The sequence below is a fragment of the Cupressus sempervirens genome, chromosome 3 (assembly GCF_028749045.1).
Source record: "Cupressus sempervirens isolate cs-2001-9-10 chromosome 3, ASM2874904v1, whole genome shotgun sequence".
In the NCBI taxonomy this organism is placed as follows: Eukaryota; Viridiplantae; Streptophyta; class Pinopsida; order Cupressales; family Cupressaceae; genus Cupressus; species Cupressus sempervirens.
The window spans coordinates 384,600,915-384,626,774 of NC_143120.1; the positions used below are offsets into that span (position 1 = coordinate 384,600,915).

The 25,860-nt window shown below is 38.5% G+C and overlaps 1 protein-coding gene across 7 annotated transcripts in view; it reads right to left on the reverse strand.

The window, feature by feature from the left end:
- LOC149566619 (FAD/NAD(P)-binding oxidoreductase family protein) overlaps positions 1–25,860 on the reverse strand; it is a 333,421-nt gene that overhangs the window by 171,179 nt on the left and 136,382 nt on the right. For 2 of the 7 annotated variants that reach the window (XM_089819919.1, XM_089819915.1), the window contains exons 4-10: positions 22,215–22,340; positions 22,055–22,142; positions 18,801–19,007; positions 11,648–11,793; positions 11,417–11,518; positions 9,689–9,760; positions 9,479–9,578 (exon numbers count right to left, since the gene is read on the reverse strand). In XM_089819919.1, the coding sequence (XP_089676045.1) occupies positions 9,479–9,578; positions 9,689–9,760; positions 11,417–11,518; positions 11,648–11,793; positions 18,801–19,007; positions 22,055–22,142; positions 22,215–22,340 (841 nt within the window). Of the gene's footprint in view, positions 1–9,478; positions 9,579–9,688; positions 9,761–11,416; positions 11,519–11,647; positions 11,794–18,800; positions 19,008–21,440; positions 21,659–22,054; positions 22,143–22,214; positions 22,341–25,860 lie in introns of those variants that run through there. The other 5 variants (XM_089819918.1, XM_089819916.1, XM_089819921.1 and 2 more) reach the window with 5 other exon arrangements.

Sequence of the window (25,860 nt, forward strand, 5' to 3'; positions counted from 1 at the left end):
CCATGAACTAGTAATTTTTAGGGTTGAGTGACGAGCGTGCCCTCTAGCATCGTTCCATTCATTCACACAATGTAGTGAGGTGTGTTTTCTTCACACAAGAAATTAACCAATCATCCAAAACTGCTTTAAAATTTCGTATCTATATTTTGTCAAAGATGTGGAGTATAATCCTTTGAAAGGTGGCAAAGGCATTGCATAAGATGAATGGCATCCTAATATATGCATACACTCCCTCTTCTACCGAAAAGGTCATCTTTATCTTATCTTCCTCCGCAATATTGGTCTGGTCATAGGTAACAAATTCTTCCATTAATGAGTATATTTGATGTCTAGCCACCTCTTCTAGTATGCTATCAATAAGTGGAATTGGAAACAGATCTTTAATTGTCAACGCATTGAGGCATCATAAGTCTATACAAATCCTAGTCTAGTTTGCTTCCTTCTTTAGCAAGATGACAATTGGTAGCACCCACTCACTTGTTTGTGCTTTAAAAATAATTCCAGCCTTTAGCATTTTGGCAATTTCCTCCTATACCTTAGCCACATAGTTCTTATTCATATAGTATGACATTTTCTCTACCAATCTTGCTCATAGCACTAGGGGTGTCTTGTGGATACACAATTCGAGTGAGACCCCCTTCAAGTCTTTGAATGTCAAAGCAAATGCATCTTTATGTTGGAGAAATATTTTGAATGTCGTCGCCTTTAGTATGGGATCCCAATCATCCCCCAACTGGATCCCCCTCAAGTCTTCCTGCTCACTTAGATTTACTTTTTCTATACTTGGTTCTTAATACTTCACTTCCTCATCTTTCTCGAATCAATAGGTCAAAGTGTCATCCACCTTGGCAACCCCTTCCCTATACTCCTTGTATTATGTTGAGTATGTGTGCCCGTCCTCCTCCATCTTTGTTATTTCTGTCGTCGGTAGAAATTGTGTATCGGCCGACGGGTTCCTTCGGTAAAAGTCTTGTTATGTAGCCGACAGGAAAACAGTTTGTAACGGGTATAATGTACTTAGCCGACGGATACCTTCGGGAAGGTTCGTCGGAAAGTATTTATAACCCCTTCGGGAAGCATTGTATTCATGGGATCAATACCATAGGAGAAAAAGCATAATGTACTGTTGGCATATGCGAATAATAATAAGAGTTCTGCTATTTGTTGTTCGGTGTTCGTATCGATTTCCTGTGTACGTTGCTTAATTAATCCATACGGTAAACATTTGGCGCCGTTGCCCGATGGATCTGGCACGCAGGCAGGCGGAGATGAATTAAATGCCGAATCAGTTGAACAAAGACAAGAGTAAGCTAAAGGAAAAAGATGACATACGCGTTGCGCAGGAAAATTTAATTTTGGCTCAGCAGATAGAGCGTCGAAGGAGGTTTCAGAAGATTTCCGACGGAAGCAAGAGTGCGGAAGGATTGTTGAAGGAGACTCGACAACGGCTTGATTTGGTGGAAGAAGCGAGGGAGGAGTTTCTGAACCTGCATACGCCACGGGAAGAGAATCCTGACGGAAGCAGATCGACTCGCACGGCTCGGAGTGCAGAAGGAGCACGAGCGTGGAGTGACCTCTTCGTCCGAGATATACTTCCGGAACGGACAGCTACGGTTGACAAACCCTCTTCTTCACCAAACAGCGCGGAAGCAGAAAACTGCGCGGGTGTTGAAAACAGCGCGGAAGCAGAAAACAGCGCGGGTGTTGAAAACAGCGCGGAAGCAGAAAACTGTGCGGGTGTCCAGAACAGCGCGGGTGTTCAGAACAGCGCGGGTGTTCAAAACAGCGTGGGAGTGCAAAACAGCGCAGGTACACAACAAAACCCTCGACATACAGTAATAATGGCAGGTTCGAAGGAAAAATTGCCTAAATTTGATGGTGATGAAGCAGCTGATCCCATTCGACATTGTAAAACATGTGAAACGATCTGGAGGGCGAATGGCATAACAGATACAAACGAATGGATCCGACAATTTCCCGCAACCCTACGGGGTGTTGCCATTGATTGGTTTACTGATACCGATCCACAGAAATTGAATAGTTGGGATAACATTAAGAAGGAGTTCATCGCAGAATTTCAACTTTTGCGAGATGACAACGAAATTGTCGCAGAGATATTCAATACCAAGCAAAAGAAGAATGAAACTGTACGGGTCTTTGCCAGGAGGTTGAAGGACTTAATCAGTAAGATGGAGAATAAACCAGCTGACGGGTTACAGAAACGATGGTTCATTGAAGGCCTTCACCCGAAGCTGCGGAAAAAGATGAAGATCGTGCCGCCATCCACATACAATGAAGCTTACAACCGAGCAATGAACCTCGAAAGTGATCAGAAGACAAAGAAGAAGAAGAAGACCAGCTCGTCCGATTCAGATGACGATGCATCCTCCGGAAATGATAGCAACGATGACGAAGGAAGCAACAAGAAGGTTCGTGCCCTTCAGAAAGACATGCTTCGGATGATGAAGGAATTCAAGAACATGAACAAGGAACCTAAGGGTAATGACCTATGGTGCACGGAATGTAAGAAAGAAGGCCATACGAAGGGGTCCTGCCCGAAAGAGCAATTTTGCGAGATCTGCCAAATTATGGGACACTCAATAAAGGAATGCCCTTTCAATTTGAAAACAAGAACACCGCAGCAAGTGTTCCTGACACAGGAGGCCTCCCCGTCCGGAGGGAACGGGAACACCACTACGGAAGGTGCCACATCGGGTGGATACCGAAACAACCGGCACGGTCAAAATAACAACAATACCAGCAACAACAATAATGGCGAAAGGAGTCGAATTCAGTATGATGCAAATGGTCGGCCAATTGTTCAATGCCGCGCATGCAATCTGTGGGGTCACTTCGCCCGCAAATGCACCACAACAAATACACCGAAGTTACTATGCCGCTGGTGTGGACCTGGTGATCATGATGATACCAAGTGCCCAAAGTCCGGAGTAAATCTGATTACTGTAGGAACAGACGAGGAAGAAGTTCTGGCCATCACTCGGAAGCAAGCGAAGCTTTATCCTGACCCAGCAGAAGAAAAGAGGAGACTGGAGGAAGCAAGGGCAGAAATCCAGAAAGCAACACAGGCAGAAACGACACACCTGAAGGACACGCCGAGTACTTCCGTACGGAACTGCGCAGAACAGAACATTGTCCGGCAAATTTTGCAAGCCGAGATACCTGTCAGGATAAGTGATCTGTTGCTCACTATGCCTCAGCTCCGATCGGCACTCACAAACATTGTTCCCGCTGCTCAACTACCAGGAGAACATGGAAGGAAGCAAGAAAGTGGAGCAAGTACAGTACACAAAAAGGAGAAGGAAAGTGGCGCAAGTGCAGAAGATCTAATGTTGTTAGCCCTCTCATCCGAACGCCATCCAGCAGTCGTCGAAATGGGAATTCTCGGGACTGTATTGACAGAAACAATTGTGGACGGAGGGTCCGGTGTCAATGTGTTGCCTGAAGACACTTGGAAAAAGTTGGGACAGCCGACATTATGGCCGCCTACATTCCAGCTGCTAATGGCCGATCAACATGGAATCAAGCCATTGGGAGTCCTGACAGCACAACCAGTGACGATTGGAACACAACCGTTCCTGTTGGACTTTGTCGTAATCCCACTGAAGCAGAGGGGATATGATGCCATTCTGGGCTGGGGGTGGCTGATACAAGCCAAGGCAAAGCACGATTGGAAGAAAAATACTTTATCACTCGAAAGCAAAGGCCGAAAGTATGCCATCGATCTACACACTCAGATGGTTGGAGAAGAAGCTCTATCATCAGATTCCGAAGGAGAAGATGATGAGAGGAGGCAGAGTATGGAACCCGATCAGGAGGGAGTCCTACGATTGGAAGGAGATGATGATCTGGATTCAGTAAATGGTCTTTACCACTGGCAGATAGAGGATTATGAGCTCTTTCCAAGTTGTAATATGCTAAGGATCGACGAAGGTAAGAAAGGAAGAAATTAATGTCTGAAGGAACACAGAGAAGCCGACGAAGGAAATGAATGTCTGAAGGAACATGGAGAAGCCGAAGGAAGAAATGAGTGTCTGAAGGAACATGGAGAAGCCGAAGGAAGAAATGAGTGTCTGAAGGAACATGGAGAAGCCGAAGGAAGAAATGAGTGTTCGAAGCAACATAAAGAAGCCGAAGAAGAAAACGCGGATATGACTGAAGCTGAAGGACAGAACATACAGTACGAACCGAAAAGAAGGAAAGATTCTACTGTACGATTGCGCAGGAAGAAAGTATTATGTCGAACCACAAATATAACAGAAAGGTACTGGCAGCAACGAAGGCACACGATATGGTCTGCACAGGAAACAAAGCGAAAGGGTCTAATAAAAGTTGCAGCAGTACGGAGTGAAAGTGTTATTGATGGACAGAAGGGGCAGCTGACGAAGTCCATGGTACGGGACTTCGGGAACAAACTGGGCGATATGGAGATGACACAGAACAAGCGTAGCAGGTTTCCACTCGGACAGTGGGTGTTGTACGACGATCGGAATGAGATCAAACCAGGCAAGTTCAAAATTAAATGGGTCGGGCCATACCAGATGAGGGAAGTAAGCAATAACAGAGCAATAAAACAGTGGATGCTAGACCGAAAGGAAGTATTCGATGTAGTGAAGAGGTCGAAGTTGAATGTCTGCAATGAAAGAAGTAACGCACCCCCATGGACGAATAACTGAGAGAAACTGTAAGTACTGTATATATGTAAATATTGTAGATAATTGTTCCAGAAGTGAGATTTTCAAAAAAAAAAAAAAAAAAAAGAGAGAAGTAAAGCACCGTACGGTTTCTGGAAAGCACCGTACGGATTTTGAAGTACCGTACGGTTTTTCAGAAGTGAAGTACGGATTTTGAAACTAAAGTACAGATTTTGAAGAGCACCGTACGGTTTTCCAGAACTAAAGTACAGATTTTGAAGAAGCACCGTATAGTTTCCATCAGCAACGTACGGATTTCATGTTACCGTACGGATTTCCATCAGCAAGGTACGCATTTTGTGCTTCCGTATGGTTTTCCATAGCAAGGTATGGATTTTATGTTGCCGTACAGTTTTCCATTGGCGAGACAATCCAAATTGCAGTAGGATTTTTTAAGAATGTACGGATTTCATGTTGTAGTACGGTTTTTAAAGCCACCGTACGGATTTCATCACCACCGTACGGATTTTATTGCAACGGTACGGATTTCATAGTAAGGGGCATTGTACGGTTTCCACAAGCACCATACGGATTTCACAGGAAAAAAAATTGTCGTACGGTTCTCAATGTTTGAAGAATGGTGTACGACTTTTCAAATAAATTAATTGTACGAGCTCTCAAGAGGCTGCTGTACGGATTTTTAGAGGAAGATACCGTACGGCTTGTTATAAGCTTGTGTTTTGTACGGATTTTAAAGCACATATATTAAGCATACGGATTTTAGAGCCTTTTTTTGTATGGATTTTTAAAGAAAAGCAGCGTACGGAAATTGCAGCTAGGAATGCGAGGTGATTGTACGGATTTTCCAAGCATATCATGTGTAGGGATTTGGATTGCAAGATTACAAATTTTGAAGAGTGGGGTTTTCAGGACCCCGCGAGGGCGCTACCCCTCAACCCCGCCGGGGGCGTTGCCCCCTGGACCCCCAGTCGTTGCGGATATCAATCGTGGGAGTCTGACCAATTGAGAAGAATTGAAGTTGCTGCAGGCATGGACCTTCTGTGTACCAGAGGCAGTGGGAGCAGGTGTTGGCTGTGAGGCTGTCTTGGTGGATGTGTAGAGAGCTCGGGAGGAGCTGATCATCCAGTTGGAGGCAGTGCAGCGACACTTGGTTCAGTGTACTCGGCATTGGAAGGCAGAAAGCGGCACAGGTGGCTATCAGGGTCAGATGTCAGATTGGCTAAGGTGACAGTGTTGGGTCAGTCATTATATTTTGGTTGTTGATTTGTCTCAAAGATTTTGTAATAGTCGTCGGGAGACGACTTTTTTTTTTTGGGGGGAATGATGTTGTCGGTAGAAATTGTGTATCGGCCGACGGGTTCCTTCGGTAAAAGTCTTGTTATGTAGCCGACAGGAAAACAGTTTGTAACGGGTATAATGTACTTAGCCGACGGATACCTTCGGGAAGGTTCGTCGGAAAGTATTTATAACCCCTCCGGGAAGCATTGTATTCATGGGATCAATACCATAGGAGAAAAAGCATAATGTATTGTTGGCATATGCGAATAATAATAAGAGTTCTGCTGGTTGCTGTTCATGTTCGTATTCTTTGTTTGTGTGCGTTGCTTAATTAATCCATACGGTAAACAATTTCCAACATGTGGCACCTAGTTCAAATATCTCATAATCCTCCATCTACCAATGGAATAACCCATTATGGGAGCTCGATTTGTCCTCCTAGCAACTAACTAGTCTTAGTACGTCTTCCTCATCCAGTTTTATCCTTCTTCATTGTACTCTCCTTCCTTCGACTCTAAGTCTAATGCCAATTCTTGGCTTATTCTTTGGCTTTGCAAGTCTACATGTTTCGTTCCTTCACTTTCAATGGATAACATGTTCTTCTTCCAATTAGGGTTGGCCTTTGTCGTCATGAGCCATTCTCTACCGAGTTCAGCACCATACCCCTTACTTTCTAGTGTGACGACTACAAAATCTAGAAGGAATTGTTGTGTCGCCAGAGTTACTTTCTGAGCCACCAATGTTCCAAGCAGCTTTATACCATTTTGGTCTGCACCTACCAAATGGAAGGTTGGCAACCATAATGTCGATTTTCCCCAAGCCTTCCATGTCTCCTTGGGAAGTACGTTTACCTCGGAGCCTCCATCGACAATGGTGTTGCAGAGCTTATGACCCATGATTTCAATTTCTACTATGGCATAAGTCCTTCCCGTTCCAACTATGAACAACATCAGTTGTGGAGGTGGGGTTCCTTTTGTGGATTGAGTATTCTTCCCCCTTCTCCTCCCATGCCCTTGTCCTTCTTTGGGCTGTTATTATTCTCCTCCATGTTGGAGATTGCCATTCTTAATTGGGGTAGCATTTCTAGTAAGTCCACTACCCTTACTAGTACAGTGGCCTACAATATTTGCTTTATGATATTGGTCTCGAATGTTGAGTGCACGAATGGCTCTGTACCATGTGACTCACTTCTCCAAACTACCTATTTCTACTTCATTCGGTGTGGTACCTAGTAGCAACTCCGCCTTGACAACACTACCAAGTGACAACCCCTTTGTATGGTCCTCACTAGGTTTGTAAGGGTTGAGGGACCCTTTCAAAAGGCATTGCAACTTGTGTCGTCTCTCTATTTGTTGTTGAATTCATTGGGATTATCTCACTCCAACTTCATTTTCCACTAGTTGTGTCTCCCTATAGCGCCTCATGTCCTTAATTCAGCAGGAGGGGCATTAATTGTTGCAATTACCGCACAACGCCTATTTGTGTCAGAAGGTTCCTCCTCCCACCTGCTCCTGTCTTGGTATTGTTGTAGTATTTGTTGTCTTCATTGTTCTCTTTTGATTGCCTCTCCCTCTTCTCCTACTTCCACAAGCCTACATGGTAGTTAAAACAATAGACTTCACTAGAGATCATACAAAGCTTCATTCACCATGAGTTTGGCCCGTACTGTACTAGTGGGGAGAGCCCCTTGCTCTACCTCCCACTATATGTACTAGTCTACTGCTATGTCCCACTCCTGAATGAGGTCCTACATCAGTTGATCCTCTTGGATCACTTCCTCCTAAACATCAGTGTCCGTTATCACTACTTGTTGGTCAAAAGTGCGACCCATTATACCTTCATCCTTTCACTTGTCACGTGGAGACCTCCAGGCTTGTACTAGGCAACGACACTAGAAATGTAATATGCCAAATATGAAAGTAATATTGTCACTGTAACCACATACTAATGACATGCAGCAATTTCTACCAATACATGAGGAACAACATGAAAGCCAATACCATAACAAACACGCGACACATTCAAATGGTAGAATATTACTTTTATTGATTTTACCAAAGTCTTACATTAACATCAATAACAACATATCTCTTGTAGTTCTAGAAATCCCTGCATATAGCACTCCAGTTGGTTAAGAATACCAATTGTCATAACCCTTTAGTACAACTGACTTCTTAACAAGTCTACTAATTACTTATCTAATTATTTATTACTCGCCTAGACTGGATCATCAACAAAATTTCTAGTCACTGAAATTGTATAGTTGTCAATATCATAGTTGAGAACTCATTGCAGCACAAATCATTGGACACATGCCCTATGATAAGTGCAACAACTAAAAAGGCAACAAAATGTTAAAATCAAGATAAGTTGATGAATGTTATGCTTTAACTTTTGTTGATGTCAACTGTGATAATATTATATAACTCAATGCTAAGACCCTTTTCAAGATCATCAAAATGTGCATTAGTTTAGGGAAATAGAAACATTGTCCACAAGGCATTAACTGAGATTGGGAAAATATATTTATAGTTTTTTTACAATAAATGGACGTACAATTTTATGGTAACCTAAATTCCAAGTGAATCCAGTAGAGTATGATAAATAATTTAAAATGAAATTAAAAGTTTGGAAAGAATAAATCGCAGTTTTGGAGGTGGCATAAAACTTTTGATAAAGTTTGGAAGCACATTTTTATACAGATTCGATGCCAATGTTGAATTGTGGTAATAATTTTCAGCTAGTAATACTTTAAAAACATATGATGGGGAGTCACCCTGATCAGGGCAGTAACAGGGATCATCAGGACTTGCAATATTTTCAGTGATGGTGTAGATAAAACCAGTGCAAAAGCAACCTTAATCATCACATACCCCTTCTTTGTTGCCTAGGATCCCATTACATGTGAAATGACCCTTTAACAATTTAGAGAAGTTGTTATATATATTAGACAGAAATTATAAAATAGAAAATCAGGATTTTACCAAAATTGTCTATGCTATCCTAAAGACAGAAATGTATAATTACATTATTATCTTTTCAGTCACACACCTTCCCTTTCCCCCCCCTTGCCTTTTGCTTGCCCCTCCTTCCTTCTCTCTCGTGGAAAAAAAAAATATAACATTAAAAATATTCATTATTCAACTGCAATTTTTACATTCCAGTCAGGCAAGTGTCAACACTAGATATTTAATTAAGCAGTACTGTGCGATAATATTATAAATGTCATCCAAGTGATATATAGAAGAGTTAACTATCTCAATGGTAAACTTTACCAAAAATAGTGACAACCAATAATTATAAAGGCAGAAAACAAACTAGCTAATAATTAGGGCTTACAAATGAAATTTTTGAAATCGCAATATTCAGAATAAATCCCTACTTTATAGAAACTCTCCAATCCACAAGTAATACTAAAAACCCACATAGAAGCCAATATTATATTTCAGCAACTGGTATTATAAAACTTTCCTAGAAAGAAATTAAGAATGTTCTTATTATGTCCTCATCAAAAATTATGCACTTGCCTTGATACTTTGTGGAGAATAATAGGCGTGCAGCCCAAGCAGACAAACGAAGAATCACTGGTCCACTGAAACCCCAATGAGTAATCAACAAAGGGCCAACCTATTGCAGATAAGGAAAGAAAGAAATATTGCTGAAATTGGATACTTTTTTTTTCAAAACCAAACAAATAGAGGTTAATGCCATGTAATTCAAACTGAATGATTGAATACCTGTACTAATTGAGGGGTATTGCCTTTCACATTTGGAAGTTTCAGTTTTGCACGCACTCTTGAAAAGGTTACCTAGTAAATTAAAATCATCAAATCCAAATACAATATGATATATTCATGTACCAAATTAGTCAACGAAACAAAGACTGAATCAAAGGGATTGATTTGAATGATGTAGACTACACATTCTAACTTCTTAAAACACTAACCACACTGATCCATCCCAAGGGCCGAAATGCATTTGCACTAATGCCCAATTCATCCTTAATCCATAATTGACCTAGATAAGAAGTGGATAAAAGATCTTTTTGGATTTGATTTAGGGCAGAAAGTGTGCTAAAGATGGAATCAAATGGGATAAAACATAATAAACCCAGGAAAGGAAAATAAAGCTAAAAGATAATGCCTGGTCGTACAGAAAAGAAATAAATTACTCTTTGTTCCATTTCAAGGGAGAATATTTAGTTTATGCACATAGAATTCACAAGACCAACTGGACTAGAGTAAATCAATCCCTAATTATTTCCATTCCATAAGAAACCCATGGACACTAATTGGCTATAGAAATATACATAAAACAGTACAATACAACTCCAAAAGTGGATATCAATATGAGAAGAGCTCTTTACAATATGACAAATCTTCTTTCAGGACTGCAACCATCCAGATGCCCCTTGACAAATAACAGAGTAAATAAATTTTACTGCTAAAAAATTATTTATAGCTACCCTAAACCACCAACCCCTCATGATTTATAATAAATAATAGATGATGTTCCCCTGTTCATTCTGCCCTTGTGTTTTCTGTACTTCATCATCATCATGACAAGGGAAGCAAGGTTTGAAGGGTTGCTTAATACATTAGTCCACAAATTATTCCAATGAAGGAAATGGTGCAGGAATGATTTCCAGAAGTTTCTAGGCAGGATTTTGTTTCAAATATGTTCTATAAATAGGATTTCCCACAACATATATTATAAATAAGGATCCCTGCACTATATATAAAGATTCCTACATGATTAAAAATCATTGTTGAGTATGAAGACCTTAACAAAAATATTCAAACTGCTTCAACTGATAAGGTCTACTGATATGTATATATTCTAAAATGTTTTTTTATAGAGGCTATGGTCTTCTATCCCTGTAAGAATCCCCTAAAGTTGAGATCTGCATGTCCTATGTATAAAAGTGGATGCTCGAAGAGAAAGAAAATAAGTGTGGATCTAGAAAATGTATGCTGATCTTGCAACAAATTCCACCAATGCAGTAACACTGATGCTACATCATGTTATGCAACCTTTCCCAGTGCCTGACAGGTGCCTACTACCATCTGGACTTAGGGGCTTACTGATAAATTTCATAGAGCTTCACTGTCTTCCAATGTTCCATTCTTGCACGAGAACAGCCCATCTGAATGTAAAATAACAACATGATGCAAACAGATGCATGTCACTAACTTACTTTGGTGGACTTTTTATTGCTGATATCTAGGCCAAAGAAGGATGTTATTTGCAGTGCAACTCCTGAGATATTTTCTTAACCTTTCAACTGAAAACCGGTACTGAAATAAATGAAATCACTTTCGAATTGAACATGAAGTTCTAGATGTTTAGGCGTTGACATATTTTTTTGACTTTCATAACCAGAAAAACTTATGTAAGAATCAAAAATACAACAATAATATCAGCTGAAAAGGACAACAATTGATGAACTGGCATAACATATATACCCCTGCTAATTTGTTGAGACTTGGATCTTTAATTTTAAAAGTAAATAAACTTGGTCTAGGCTCTAGTACTGTATGACCCAGTTGAACAGCAAGACCCCAAGCCTGCATTTTGCAGAAGGTGAATGTCCATAAGTAAATAGAAAACCAAAAACACTGCATCAGAGAATAAGTGCTAAATTAAAACAATTTTGTTAAAAGAAAAGGATTTCTTTATAGGATCATTGCGCAAACCTGTTGACAGCCACCAGTTGCCATCAATAAAAAATCTGATTGAATTTTCTGACTTAATCTATCATTCATTCGGCCAACGTTGATTTCAAACCTGCCATCTGTACTGTGGGTTATGCCAATAGCAACTTTGCCAGTTTCCAATGTGACTGATGCAGCAGAAGCAATATAAAATTTAGTTTTGAGGATGGCTATAAAAGGACATAAAGAATATATTTTCGATGGAAAACAAATATCATATCAGTTTAGCACTTTAGCCCATATATTCTAAATCCAAAAAGGCCCTCTGCATTCAGAATAATCATTCTCACAATATTCTTAAAAACAAATCAAAAAAAGGGCAACCAAAAGTGAATAGAAGGCATCTATTAGTCTATGCAGATGTTAAAATCTTTCAATGCTTTGGCTGTATTGAAATGAAAGAGAGAGCAGAGGAAATCTTGTGGTGATAATACTAACTTATTTTTCTCTTGAAGATCTGAATTGTAAGAAAATAGAATACAGGTGAGCACAATGATTTTATGAGAATTTATGACATCCACATCATATAGGATAGCAACATAATAAATGAAATAGAATGTCCATATTGATTAACTTATTCCTACTGTACATGGTAACCCACATGCACGCCTGTCCATCGTTAGTCATAGAACTAGTCTAGATCAAGTGAGCTTGAAATAATTTGACACTGTATGCACATATATAAAAATAGGAGCACGTGCAACAGTTTCGCAAAACAGTCAATGTGCCAACTAACCTCATAACTCAACTATTATCAGCTCTCGCTTAAAACATCATTAAAGTATGTTGTTTTCTTAAAAACATTGTTCTATCATGGTTTGTAGCTGTACAATTATGGCCCATAGATCAAATCAGGTTCTACATCTGTTCCTGCCTCTAGAACTGTTGGAATCCTTGCAAACTCTATGTAGTGGAAGCACAAAGTAAGGATAATGGAATAGATTCATTTTCCTACTCAGGGGAAAAGGCTATATCTATTGGTCAAGCCTCAGCTGAAGCTAATGTAGGAAGTGGTCCTAAGCTCAAATAATTCAATTTTTATGCTGATCTTTTGTCTCTATTTTCTTATAAAATTTACATTTTTGATGCCTAGAATCCCACTACCTTGACATTCTTGGCCCCCCATTGCATCATTTACTGTCTCTGTCAACGTATGGTCCAAATCAGATTTCTGTTTGGCAGCTTTACTCTTTAGCGCAGGTTTATCAAAAAGGTTTGCTCATTTTGTGCTGTGAATATTTGATGCTCTTACTATATATTCTTCCTTTAGCATTGGAAAATGCAATTTTCTTTACAACATCAATAGTTTCTAAAGCCCGAGCTACTCAGGCTGTTGTATGGCACTTCATTTACATTGCTGCTCTGTCTTCCAGAATCCATCACCTTGATGAAGTACCAAGTTTGAGGTATTTTTCTATCAATTTTTCTCCAACTTTGTAATTTTTTCCTTCAATTTTATTTCTAAATTTTTCTATTTCAGCAATTGTTTCGAGTGCATTCTTCGCTTTTATTCAGTCCAATTGTCCATCTAGAATAGATGTTTTTACAGAACATTATAGTCTTTCTGATATGAAGTTTCTTTCCTTTAGTTTACTGTAGCTTTAACTTTTCTTTTTTTATCAGTAAAAGTACCATAGCAGTAACTTAATTTCATTGGGATACTGAGAATAAATAAGCCAACTAACAATCACATACTGATCCTTAATTCCATTTTCCTTTAGCTAGTACAGTGGTGTCAAAACCAAAGATCCCAAACTCGCTGCGAGTCAGGTGAGGTCGCCAAGTTGACTAGCAGAGCCAGGCTGACCAAGCTTTTCTGACTCAGGGAGTTTTGGGAATGACTCCCCTGACGTGGCAAGTCAGCGAGTTATGCCAAAACTCACAGAGTCTGAGCATGCTGACTCGTGCCAGTGGCCTAGCGTTTTTGACTTGCAAAAAACATAGAAGACTAAAATTATTTCCGACATTTTTTTTCTTTTTCATTTAACGCTAAAAGGTCTTCTAATTGCTAGCTGTGACAAAAAAGGGTAAAGAAAACAAGCAGCCATAGGTTTGCAACCAGCAGGGACAAAGGCCATGAAGGACACAATCACTTTGGGGAGGCCATAGGCTTGGTTTGAGAGTATGAAGGAATCCATAGCAAGACTTCTCAACTCATTTGAAATAGGTAAGTGTTAAACTTTGTTGATTTCATTGGTTTATTTTGGGTATGTTAACGGATTTTTCATTTGTTTATTAAATTTTTAAGTTCAACTTTCCAATTTTCCATTAAAATATAAACTGCATGAGTGAAATAGAATAATAGCGAAGTGCAACCCTAGTAAACATGTATTTACAATTTTTTCTCAAAAAATGTAGGGTTTTCTGATTGTTTTTGTTAGTTTAACTTTATATTTAATACTTCATAAAAATTTCTTATTGCAAGAGCCTTAACGTTTTAAAAACATTCATTTTTCAAAATGTCTACAACAGATGAGACTTGTAAATATACCGAAGATTTTAGGCATACAAAATCAAACAAAATGTTTTTTGTAAAGAAATCAATGTTGGTGGCATCAAAACAGTTAAAACCATATTGTCCCCATACATGGCCATGATATTGATATATGTAAAAAAAATTGCCAAGGCAAAACATTTCTACTATGTCCAACTAGAAACACATGAACAAGAATAGTTAATTAAGAGGTAACTAAAAGAGTTAATGCTATTGGTTCCCATGCACTTGCATCCACATCCGCATCTAAATTCCCAGGTCGTGTTGAGAGGGTTCTACTAGGCTTCCCGTTCATCCTAGTGCTAGTGCTAGTGTTACTGCTCCTGCTAGTGGCACTATTACCTATGGTCCTAGAGTGCAAAGATCAAAGTTGGATTATATTTTTGTGGCACGCAATACTCCTAGTGTACAACCCTTGCTTGAGAGCCTAGGTTGGAACAAAGAGATTCATGATGCTGCAAAAAAATAAATGTCTATGTTTTGGTACTTTTACAACATTCTATTTATTGCAGCGAGATAATTATTTTTAATTCGATTGTTTTAAGTTTAAAAGTAACTATTACAATTTATAGTTTGAATTTGAAAGTTTTTGAACTCTACTTTGTCTAATGATCTAATCATACTCTATTTCGGACAAGTCTCCTTATTGGCAAGGCATGGTAGATGACGTAACCATTCATGGAGAGGGATTTAAAGCCCCTACTAATGCTGAGTTAAGTGGCCCCTATTTGTTATAAATGTCGAGGAAATAAAAGTTGGGCTAAAGGACTGCCAACAGTCTTGGAGCCAAAAAGGTTGCACTATCATGACAAATGTTTTGATGGCTAGGAGGAATAGAACACTCAAAAAATTTCTTGGTTCCTACGGAGGTGATTGATCATTCTACTTCCCAAAATGCATTGAATAATTTGAATTTTGATTTGTTGATTGTGTTAATGCTTTGCCTAGAATTAAAGATAAACAACAATAATCAACAAAGAAAAACAAAAGACACAAGAATATATCCTTGGAAAACCCTTTAGCTAGAAGGAAAAAACCTAGCCAAACAAATATCTCTTCTATTGATGATAAATATTGGAGTACAATGCTTTCTATTTGATACGATATATTTCACATAGATCAATTTCATGTATATATAGAATTGAAAGACTCTTCATATCACAACAGGAGATCTCTTCGATTTCCAAAAACAAGTCTCTTCATAGTTCCAAATGCGTGCCTCTTCGCATGACTCATGTCTCATATAATATCATCTCAAATATTATCATAAATATTTCTCTAGCTTTACATCTTAATTTCAATATATAGCAAAATCAAAGATAAAGATCTCTATTGATACTACAATCTTCAACACTCCCTCTGTAATGTCCCCTTCTCCCCGCTAGACCTAATGGCGTGTTGTTGGTCTATCTTTCCATTGAGATAGGCTAACGGCATTTGTTTTGAGGATGTCAGCAAGTCAGAAGGATCTTTTTGGTTTCATTGGGGGAGATATTTAAGTGGGAACTCATAAGGTTAAGTCACTTCATTTTATTAAGTCGATTTATAAAGTACTTATCATTTAAAGTCACTTTCTGACAAAAATGACTTAAGTGACTAAAAGACAAAATAAGCTTTTATCCCACATTGCTTAGTTGTTCGCATCTTCCCTCACATCGAGGTTATAAAGGCAAGCATCTACATTGGGATTATCACCATGAATTTATATCAGCCTATTGAATACAAAATCAGTTGCTTAGATGTGATTGGACACTCTTGAGGACAAAACCCCTTGAGAGAGAAAGGAGGAATTGGACATAGCCCGGACAACTCGTTGGAAATTGTATTTCAGAATCAAGTACAAAGATTGGAGCATAGTTCACAACTACAAGCCGGCTCTCAGAAGTAAGTATCCTACGTGTATACCTCAGAAGAAGATTGTTGTTGTTTACTAGAGGTATTAGGTTTAAAATAGTACACTCTATTTAGGACTAGAGTTAGAGGGATCATACCATCCCGTCAGTTTTGGAAGCACCCAAGGTCAATTAGCAAGACGGGGGTCAATGGCCATGTGAGTTCTATCAAACAGTAGGAAGAATCCAAGATGTTAAAATGACAGTGAGAAGGTAGCCCGAGCATGAGATGTATCACATCTAGAGAGGTGGAAGTGATCAGTGACAATGATAACCGACAAGGTTGGTAGCAGGCTAAGCGGAAGTCTAAGTTCGAACTAGTGAATCGTCATACCTCCACGCCAGCATCCGAGTACCAAGTGCGTGGTGGGAGCACTAACAGGTAACTATATAGCCCTCCACGTTGCAGGCGGGTTGGAGTCAAGTATCCACCGCCAAGGTAGACATCCTTGTAAGGACCTATAGTTGGTTGTTGGAGATACGCACGACAATGAGCAATTTGTTTGGATGCAAAAGTGACCAAACCCAGTCACGCAAGTAGTCATCTTCTCCTTTCATGGCAAATACCAGGTTCGATTCAAACTTTTGTATGTTGATGGTTATGTTTAACTTGTTCAAGTAGTTCAGGAGGTGGAAGCCGTTTGGCATGGTATGAAAAGCTTGTACTTATGCATAAATACCAATAGTGGTTTTGCATTTTGTCATAACATGAAACTAAACATATTGTCATTTCTATTTATATGTTAATTCTGGAATATGAATTAGTATTTGCTAATAATAATTAGTGAGAAAATATTACAATGGCATCAGCTTGTTATGCACGGGTTATACACCAACTGTTTGTCGAAATTCCACTAGTTAGAACTTAATTTCTTGTCAAAGAAAGTGAGGATTCTTGCATTGGTATCAAAGCCATAAGTCCTACCAACTTGTGGGAAAGATTATTATGTAACAAGCTGGGTTAAATAGGAAAATGATAGTTAGGCATGAGGAGGAAACCTTACAAATTTAGTCACTTCCAACCTGAATAAGCAGAATCTTTAGATCAGATTGACATTGAGGATAATTATTCAGTTGATGAGGAGTTAACTTTTGGGACAGGTTGAACAAGTTGAACAAGGTGGATAGGTACAAGACACTCAAATGGCTCATAATGAGAATGAACAAGAACGAGAAGTGAGGGAAACCTTGCAAGCTATTAGAGATGGGTAGAATAATATTGCTACTGCACTTTAGCAACTTAAAGGTACTATGCAACAGTTAGCTTTGCCTCACTAGGCAGCACCGAGTCATCATAGTGGAGGTGGTAGTGTGGCAAGATCACCCGGAGCTGCTAGGGCCGCCACACAAAAAACTGGCAGGCCTTTGATGCCCTTTTTTTATGCAAAGGAAGAGGTAGCACCACTCACGGCACCAGCCTTACTTTCGGATAATGTTATGGCTATTACGATGAATGGGATTTATTCCCTGATGTAGTTAAGAAGAATTTGTCCTTTGTTCAATACTTGAATCAAAAAAGGGAGACAGAGAGACCACAGCAGGATAGGAGACCTACAGCACAGAACATGGACTTGAAGCATGCCATGAACAAACTATCTATCCCCACTTTTGATGGTCGCAGTAAGACATCCATGAGAGATTGGACTCACAAGCTAGATGCCTACCTAACACTTAAGCCCATGTCAGACACAGAAGCCATTAGATTCGCTACAATGCATTTAGAGCGAGCGGCATATGATTGGTGACATCATGGTCTGGTCACTCAGGATCATGGTCTTATTACATCTTATAAGACTTTCAACTCTAAGTTGATCACTTGCTTTGACAATAAGGACATTGAGGTCTATTAGATAGTTGCCTCAGGGTGGATCTCTAGATGACATCATTGATGAGTTTTAGCAAATTTTGATGATGGTTTCGAATGTGTCAGAACAACGCAAAGTAGTGTTGTTTACTGAGGATTTACGGGACAGATATAGAGGTTTGGTTAAGGTACTTAAGCCAAACACGTTGGATGATGCTATTAAGATTGCACACGCTCTAGACTCACCCTCTTCAATATTACAGCCTCCTAAGAAACCTTATAAGGGGTCCACTTCATTCCAAAAGAACAAGAACCAGCATAAGGCTACCCCTCTCAGGCTGGACTTTGAGACACGATATGAACTCAGGAGGAAGAAGCTATGTTTCACTTGCAGGGAGCCATGGACTTTGGATCATAGATGCCTTGGCAAAGGCAAAATACATTATGTCGAGGTACTCTCAAAGGAGGAGGATGAGCAGTAGGAGGGCAACGATGTTGATGGCAGGAATGAGGAAGAAAGTGAGGAACAGCCACCTAGAGAGAGAAAGAAGGAATTCACTCAGGGACACCCTCCTATCATAGCTTCCATTTCCAGCAATCCCACAGGACACCCCTTTCATTTGAAGAGAGTTGTTAGAGGATAGTGTATTGTGTGTCTTTTAGACATAGGCGCATTGCATAATTTCATAAGCACACACTGGGTTACAAAGAGGATGTTACAGATTGATGATATACCTGAGTTTGAGGTTAGAATAGCAGGAGGTCAGAGATTGAAGTGCACAGGGAAAGTGGCAAGACTTCCGATTCACTATGATGACTTTCCTCTTGAGGCAGATTTTTATGTGGTCAATTTGGATGGATTAGATGCCATGTTGGGAAGATAATGGCTGCAGACTATTGGCAGGTACACAGTTGATCATGATAAGATGAAATTGGAATTCTTACAAGATTGCCGAGAGGTGATTTTTAGGGCTATGCTAGAGGGTGAACCCAATTTGATTTCAGCCCACGGGATCGCGGCTATTATGAGGCATGATGACATGTAGTGGGCAGCACACTGTTTTATTTCCTCTAAGGCTACCTCAGATCCATGACTGCAAGTCCTCGTGTTCATTTCTATAGTCAGCATATAATCTCTCATCTTGATGTATCCTGCAACCAAGAGAGATTAACATAGAAATTAAATATGGAAAACGATGCTTAAAATCATACACTAACAAAAATCCATGATCTATAAAATACTTTTATCTCTTTGTAATCTAATCTTCCTCGAAAAAAGATCTCAACACGCACACAACAATTTCTATTAACAATATTGAGCATATCACAAATATTTGAGAGAATTACAAAAATAAATTGCAAGTATCGATCTTACACAAAGCGAATATACATAAATGAAATGTATATTTCTTAATCAGAGAGAGTGCCTCGCTGAAGCTTGTTAAAAAATTGAAATCAAATAAAACTCAGAAAACAAATGTGCAATCATCTTTTTTCAAATTAATAACAAAATTATCTATCATCTTTCTTTCAAATTATTGAGTTTGTGTTACACTTTCGTCCCAACTCCAAGTTTCAGTCCAAATTCACAACAGTCATGAATACAACGGGAATATTTCCGTGGTCAAAATGTTCCCACTCCATAGATGTGGGAATAGTTTAGAACTCCTCATTTGAGTGTCACTTGAGAGGCTGTAACATGTTCTCTGACAGCAGATCCAATTTTCTCTGGGCAGAATTTGTACCAATACACTAGGTAAGAAAGACAATTGAACCTAATCTAGGACAAAGCAATTTACTAGGATTCAAAGCTTGAGAACAATGTTTTATGTAAAGGTTGGATTTATTGAAGCAATACGGTCCGTCTGTAAGTTCTCTGTTTCTTTCAAAGTGCAAGGATCAGATAGTTAAAATATATCCCTTGGCCATTGTCATAAACAGTTCTTCGAGAGGGAAAGGCTCCCTTTACTATGTGGATTAAAGCATTGTTCTTCAAATTCTGAAGCCTGTGTTCTGTCTCATCAAATGGGAGAAAAAATTAGATGGAACAACCATTTCTGAGGTTGCAACATTTTTTAGCGAAAAGAATAGAGTTTTTAACTGTACGTTTGAAGGAATGTCATTGGAGAAAGCTTTCTACATCTACAATATTCTTGTAAGGATTTTAATATTTTGTTCAAAATAACTTTTCTGCGGTTGGGCTTAATTAAGTGGCAGCAGTATTGAGGATTCAAAGCCTCCTCATGGAGGTAAGTTCTTAAAGACAATATTAAGAACCACAGTTTAAGTGATGAAAGGTGGATGAAGGGTCCTAGAGAAATTTGTAAAAATGTTTTGAACACTTGTAAGTTCAATTCTACATGTCTTGCTGAATAATTCAAATACATGATAGAAGATCTACGCCAAGGTAAATTCTTCCTTTTTCGAACAGATACCAATTAATTTTCAGCTACAATCAATAATGTTGACAGTGTAATAGCACGTAAATGGATGAGATGATATCCTGATACAGTTTTTGATTCAGGAACAAACAGCTTTAGAAAGGACCTGAAACACGTTACAATCAGATTTTGGTGGGATTTAGAACCCACAACCAAACAACTTCAAAACAAAAGCATAACTCAACAGAAGTCCTAACAACAACCAAACATTGGCATCCTAAAAGATATAATAAGAGAAAGCTCCAACCACACCTTCAACTAGTTGAAGCCTCATAATACATTACATAGGGTTTTGAAAGGCTCCCTCAACCTTGGAAGGGTTCTGATTATATCCCATAACCTGAATCATGAGCTATACATGGATCCCATAACCAAAAACAAGAAGATAATCTTGAGAAAACATCCTGGCACAAAGAATGGGTTTTAACAAGGCTCCCATAACCATAGAGGGTTAAAAAATGGAACCCAAAAGCATTCTGCAACCAATTTCAAGGTCCTCCAGGCAAAAAAGCTTCTTCCCTGCATAACTCCCCTCCACCTCAATAGAAAGGGATCCCACCTCCATAACAAAATCTGAAGAAGAGTCTGATGCACGGTAAAACAGCAACAAAACCAACCCCTCCACAAAGAAGCTAATAACATGAGCACACCCCATAGAACCACAAACCACCCCTCCCAGAAAGCACACCACCACCTCCATAAGGGATGCCTCCACCACAATAGGACTGTCAAGAAGCAAAGAATGCAGCGACAAGACCCCAACCCAAATCATGACCACAAAACAGAGCCCCCACAAAGTGGGAAGCTTCACCTCAATAGTAACCCCAAGACGAAAGAATCCAGGAAGAACAAACATGAGCCCACCAAAAAAGGAGCTATTGAAGAACCGGGATCCAACAGGGGAGATCACACCCCAAAACCAAGAAGCATCCTTGACCAAAAGCATATAGACACCAGAATGGGCCCTTTAAAATTCTCAGCGGCCAATTGAAAACAGCACAAAAGCAGAAAACTAACCAAAGAAAGGAAGGATCCTCGACTAACCACTTAAACCTATCTTAAAGAAACACATCTCCAGCACCGACAGGCTCCAAGCCTGAAAAAGAAGACACAACCAGCACAGCTGAGGACAGAGGCAAATTACCTCTTAAGGTGGCACATCTGAAACACCTTCCTCCACAAGACCATAAGCAGAAAGCAAGATCCCAAACATCCTCGCACCCATCCGAACTGGAGCAACTGGGTAACAACCAGCAACAGAATGCCAAAGAGAAAATGGCCACAACACCCAAGGGATCATAGACATAAATGCATGATATCCTGATAGAGTTGACCATAGAAATATATGCATGGTTTATTTAACCTGCACGAATGTATTAATCATCAAATAACATGGATAACATCATAAAACTTGTCATAGAGTAGGATTATATAGCAAAATGTCCATGATAACTGCATAACATTAAGGAGTGAATCGTCAAAAGAAGTCTTTACATAGAATATAATGTTTTCCTTTATGATATAAAATAATTGACAGATATCATAGAGTCCCTATGTTAGTTTGGATATAATAACAGTGAGATGAGACATGCTGATTGACTTAGGAGATCAATCAAAGATGCTCTTTCCTTGACTGGGTTAAAAGGGAAAGTAAAACTTCACATAGCTACAAATCATGCAGTACTCCTTGCAAAAAATTGAACAGATATTCACCTAAAAATATCACTTCAAGAATCAATGGTGGAACATGCAATATACCTCCATTTCTGCCAGCCTCACCAAGAAGACAGTCAACAATTGTAGAAGAGCTGTCACTTACAGGAAAGATTCTCCCATCATCCTCTGTCTAGAAGGCCAGGCAATTAAACAATCAGAATACTATTCCCTCCATTCAATATGTACACATATGAATTTTTACCTTTAGCTGTACTCCATGATTATTAAACCATGATATTGTGTCCCTTGGTCCAAGACTCTTAAAAAAAGAACCTCGCAGTTCTCTATTCCCCCTTGGATACTGATCAGCCAAATGCTGTAACATCAACTGACACTTCAGTCTAAATAACTAAACCACATACAAGGATAATAGAAGGAATCAGTGTACTAGTGAGAAGTTATATAGAGACATCTGAGAATGCAATGTTAAAAGACAGTACAGCTGAATATATTCATGATACAGCAGCGTTTCTCCTTTTTGACAGAAATGAAAATTCATAAAAATCCTATCAGATACTTTTCATCTAATTTTTTTCTTTATGGAGTATAATTGGATGCATTTCTTCAAACAATAAAAATAAAGATGTCACATAGATTTAATATGATTTGTTCCATGGTCATAATCATATAGATTACTTGAATCAATCATTACATGACAATGTTCATATACCTTTTCATTTTCCTCCGGCCAGCTAAAGGGGTTTTCTTGAAACAGAAATTTTACCCTCATGTCTAGAAGAGAAAAAGCTACAAATCCAAAGGCATTTTATGTCACCTACCTCTCCTTAGCCACCCTTCTCTCCCTCCCTCCCCTACATCTTCCACAATTCTAATTAAGAGTTAGGAACTCAAAAAATGTTTCTTTGCTTTGAACTAAACTCTTGGTGAGGAAAAAGACAGCATGTCTAACAGGAAAACTTTGATACTAAAAAGTAGGATACGATAAGCAGTTTGAAATCCAGCCTGGTAACAAAAGTGCAGTTTCTTGTTCACCCGACCTTCTTAAGATTATCAATACGAATCTATAACCGTACTAGCTTGCCATGTTATAATAAACCAATAATATTTTTTTCCATGGCAGGTGAATGGCATTCAATTGATGTCAGTAGTTATCACAGCCAAAGAAATAAATATCGCTGATTTCAATTGACAAAATGGGGACAAAGCTAGCATTAAGAAACCACTAAAGGTGAACAAATACATAAGTATTATTTGCAGTATACTGAAGCTAAATTTCATGTGCTTTCTCAATATAGGTGAACTCAGCACCCTACACACAAATGATGCCAAAAACTTCATGCTTTTTCTCAGTATACTTGTGCATGGCATCCTACAAAAAAATATATTAAGGTTTTGAAAACTCTCAAGGGATTGAATCTAATACATGTATATATAAAGGTTTATAATTCACTGGGTCAGCAAAATTACTGGATTGCTCACTAATAGCTGCTAATAACAACAAAGCAAAATTACTGGATTGGTGAAGAATAGCAGTGAAATGCAAAAAAAATATTAAAAATTTGTTGCAAAGCCCAGCACTCCTTTCTAACTCTCAACCTCCAACAATCGATTAACTACACAAAAATGCTAGAAATGCAGGAAATTCTGAAGAACTAGTCATCACTATTTTTATTCAAAATTCTCTTGCCACTTGCAAATTTAAAAGCAAACTGAAATACAAAGATTTACAGCCAAATGGGCTGATGTAAACAACTAAAAATCTGATGGATCAGATTTAAAACAGAAAATTAGAAGAATCTTAGATAAGCTAAACTATCACAATGAAATTGGTCTTCTTCCTTGCAATTTTTCCCTACAATCTGAACTTTAGCAAAAGACCCCTGCTGCAAACAACTGGGCATAAAGGACATTTTCTGCTGTAGCAATCCGCTGCATCCCACAAAATCATGGGCTGGAGCCATACCCAATGTAATGTCCCCTTCATAGAATACCAATTAATAACAAACTAGCGCTTGCACCAAAGAAGGTGCCTTAGTTCAGCTGATAGTGAGATATAACAATGTGAAGCATATTGAAATGTAGAATAATAATGAAGAATTACACAGTATGAAAATGATTAGCAATAAAGAAAGATCACATTGGATGCATCTGTTCATACTTGTTGGAATATTTTTTGATATTCTGAAAAGCATTACAAGAGCTTTATTTTAGATCTTCAAGCATATACATTCTTTTTCAGGGTTTATTATTTCCTCCAGAGTCTACTAAGAAACTTTGTTTGTCCGCCATAATCTTAATAAATAAATAAATTCAAGTAATAATGGTTTTTTATGATTAGATGATAAAAATCTTAATGTTCCACATTTAAAATAGGTACTCAAATTTGCAAGGAAAACATTAAATTAAATACTTTACATTAAATAATAATAAAAAGTTTAATGTACCACATTCAAAATTAGTAGCCAAATATGCCAATAGAAAATTGACCTAAATATTAGCAGCATGATTAATATATTCAATTTTTAGTGGTGTTGTATTGTTGGTAACCATAAACAGATTTTGAGTGCTTTCTGAAAACAAGCCTATTTGTCCAAGAAGCAATGAAAATCACACCAACAGTTGGAGATATTGCAACTAGATCACGATCCAATCACAACCTTCTTCTGCATTTGAGAGGGACAGCTCCCTCGTGTGATGGAGTTGTTTGTTTGGATGTTACTAAGGCCTTTACACAGTCTTTTTGTGCAGATCCTGTAACAATAGCATCTACAATATCTACATCACTTTGAGGTGTTTTGCAAAACAATTGAACTACACTATAAATGATTACACATTTGGTGAGAATGTCCATCATAACATTTCCAACTTTAAAATTGATAAAAATCTCTTCATTGATATGCTTTGATGGATTATTAATTTTATAGAATATGCTGCCAACTTTGCATATATATATATATATAACAGAGCATTTCTAACCATTGTGTTTTAAAAGAGTCTTCTTTATCGGGCCTCCTCATATGGTTTGAAGGATTTCAATACCCTGTTCTATGGCTCTACTGTGCACAGGCAGAGTGGTGATTGGCAAAAGCATGCAGAAAGTGACACAGTGTATGCCACCACATTTACTTGAAAGTTTGTAAAGTCGTTATAACAATCCAATATTGTAGATGTTGCACTCATTGAGGTGACATTTCTTCAAGGCATTCGTCCATGATTTCATATCTTGCATGCATGCTCACCAGAGCATTTTCCATCCACTATCTAGTGGACATTATTGCTGTGTAAACCAATTTTGGGAGTGCTCCATTTTTTTTTATCTTAAATAACTCCATAGTATCAATATCCAAACCGAATGGACTTGCTACATTTTCACGTGCAGGCTGAAAAACAGTTGTGTTTCCTTTTCGTACCCAGCATTAACTATATGCCTAAAAAAAACTTAGTATTTGTTTGTGTCACATTAATCCAAAGACTTTGGGAGCTTCTAAAGCCCTTTTAGCACATTTATACTATGCATACCATTCTGGTGAATCTTGGTGTTCTGATAGAAACTTTCTTCCTCAATTCTTCCTTACAAGTAGTTACAACCTATTATTGAAATGGAGATTAGAAGTGCTCAAATCTTGAGCATCTTTAAGTTTTACCTAATGGAGTTAGAAATCCCTGCTTTTTGAGTATTCACAGCCACTTTCCTTATGCCTGCTCATTTTTTGAGCACCCGCAACCTTTTTAGTTATGCATGCTCATTTTCCGACGACTCAAAACCTTTATGTATGTCCACTTTTTGAGCATTTAGTTATTAATGCTCAATTTTTTAACATTTTATGCATTTTTAATTTGTGAATGCTCATCTTTTGAGCATTAAAAACCTTCAAAGTTAGAAATTT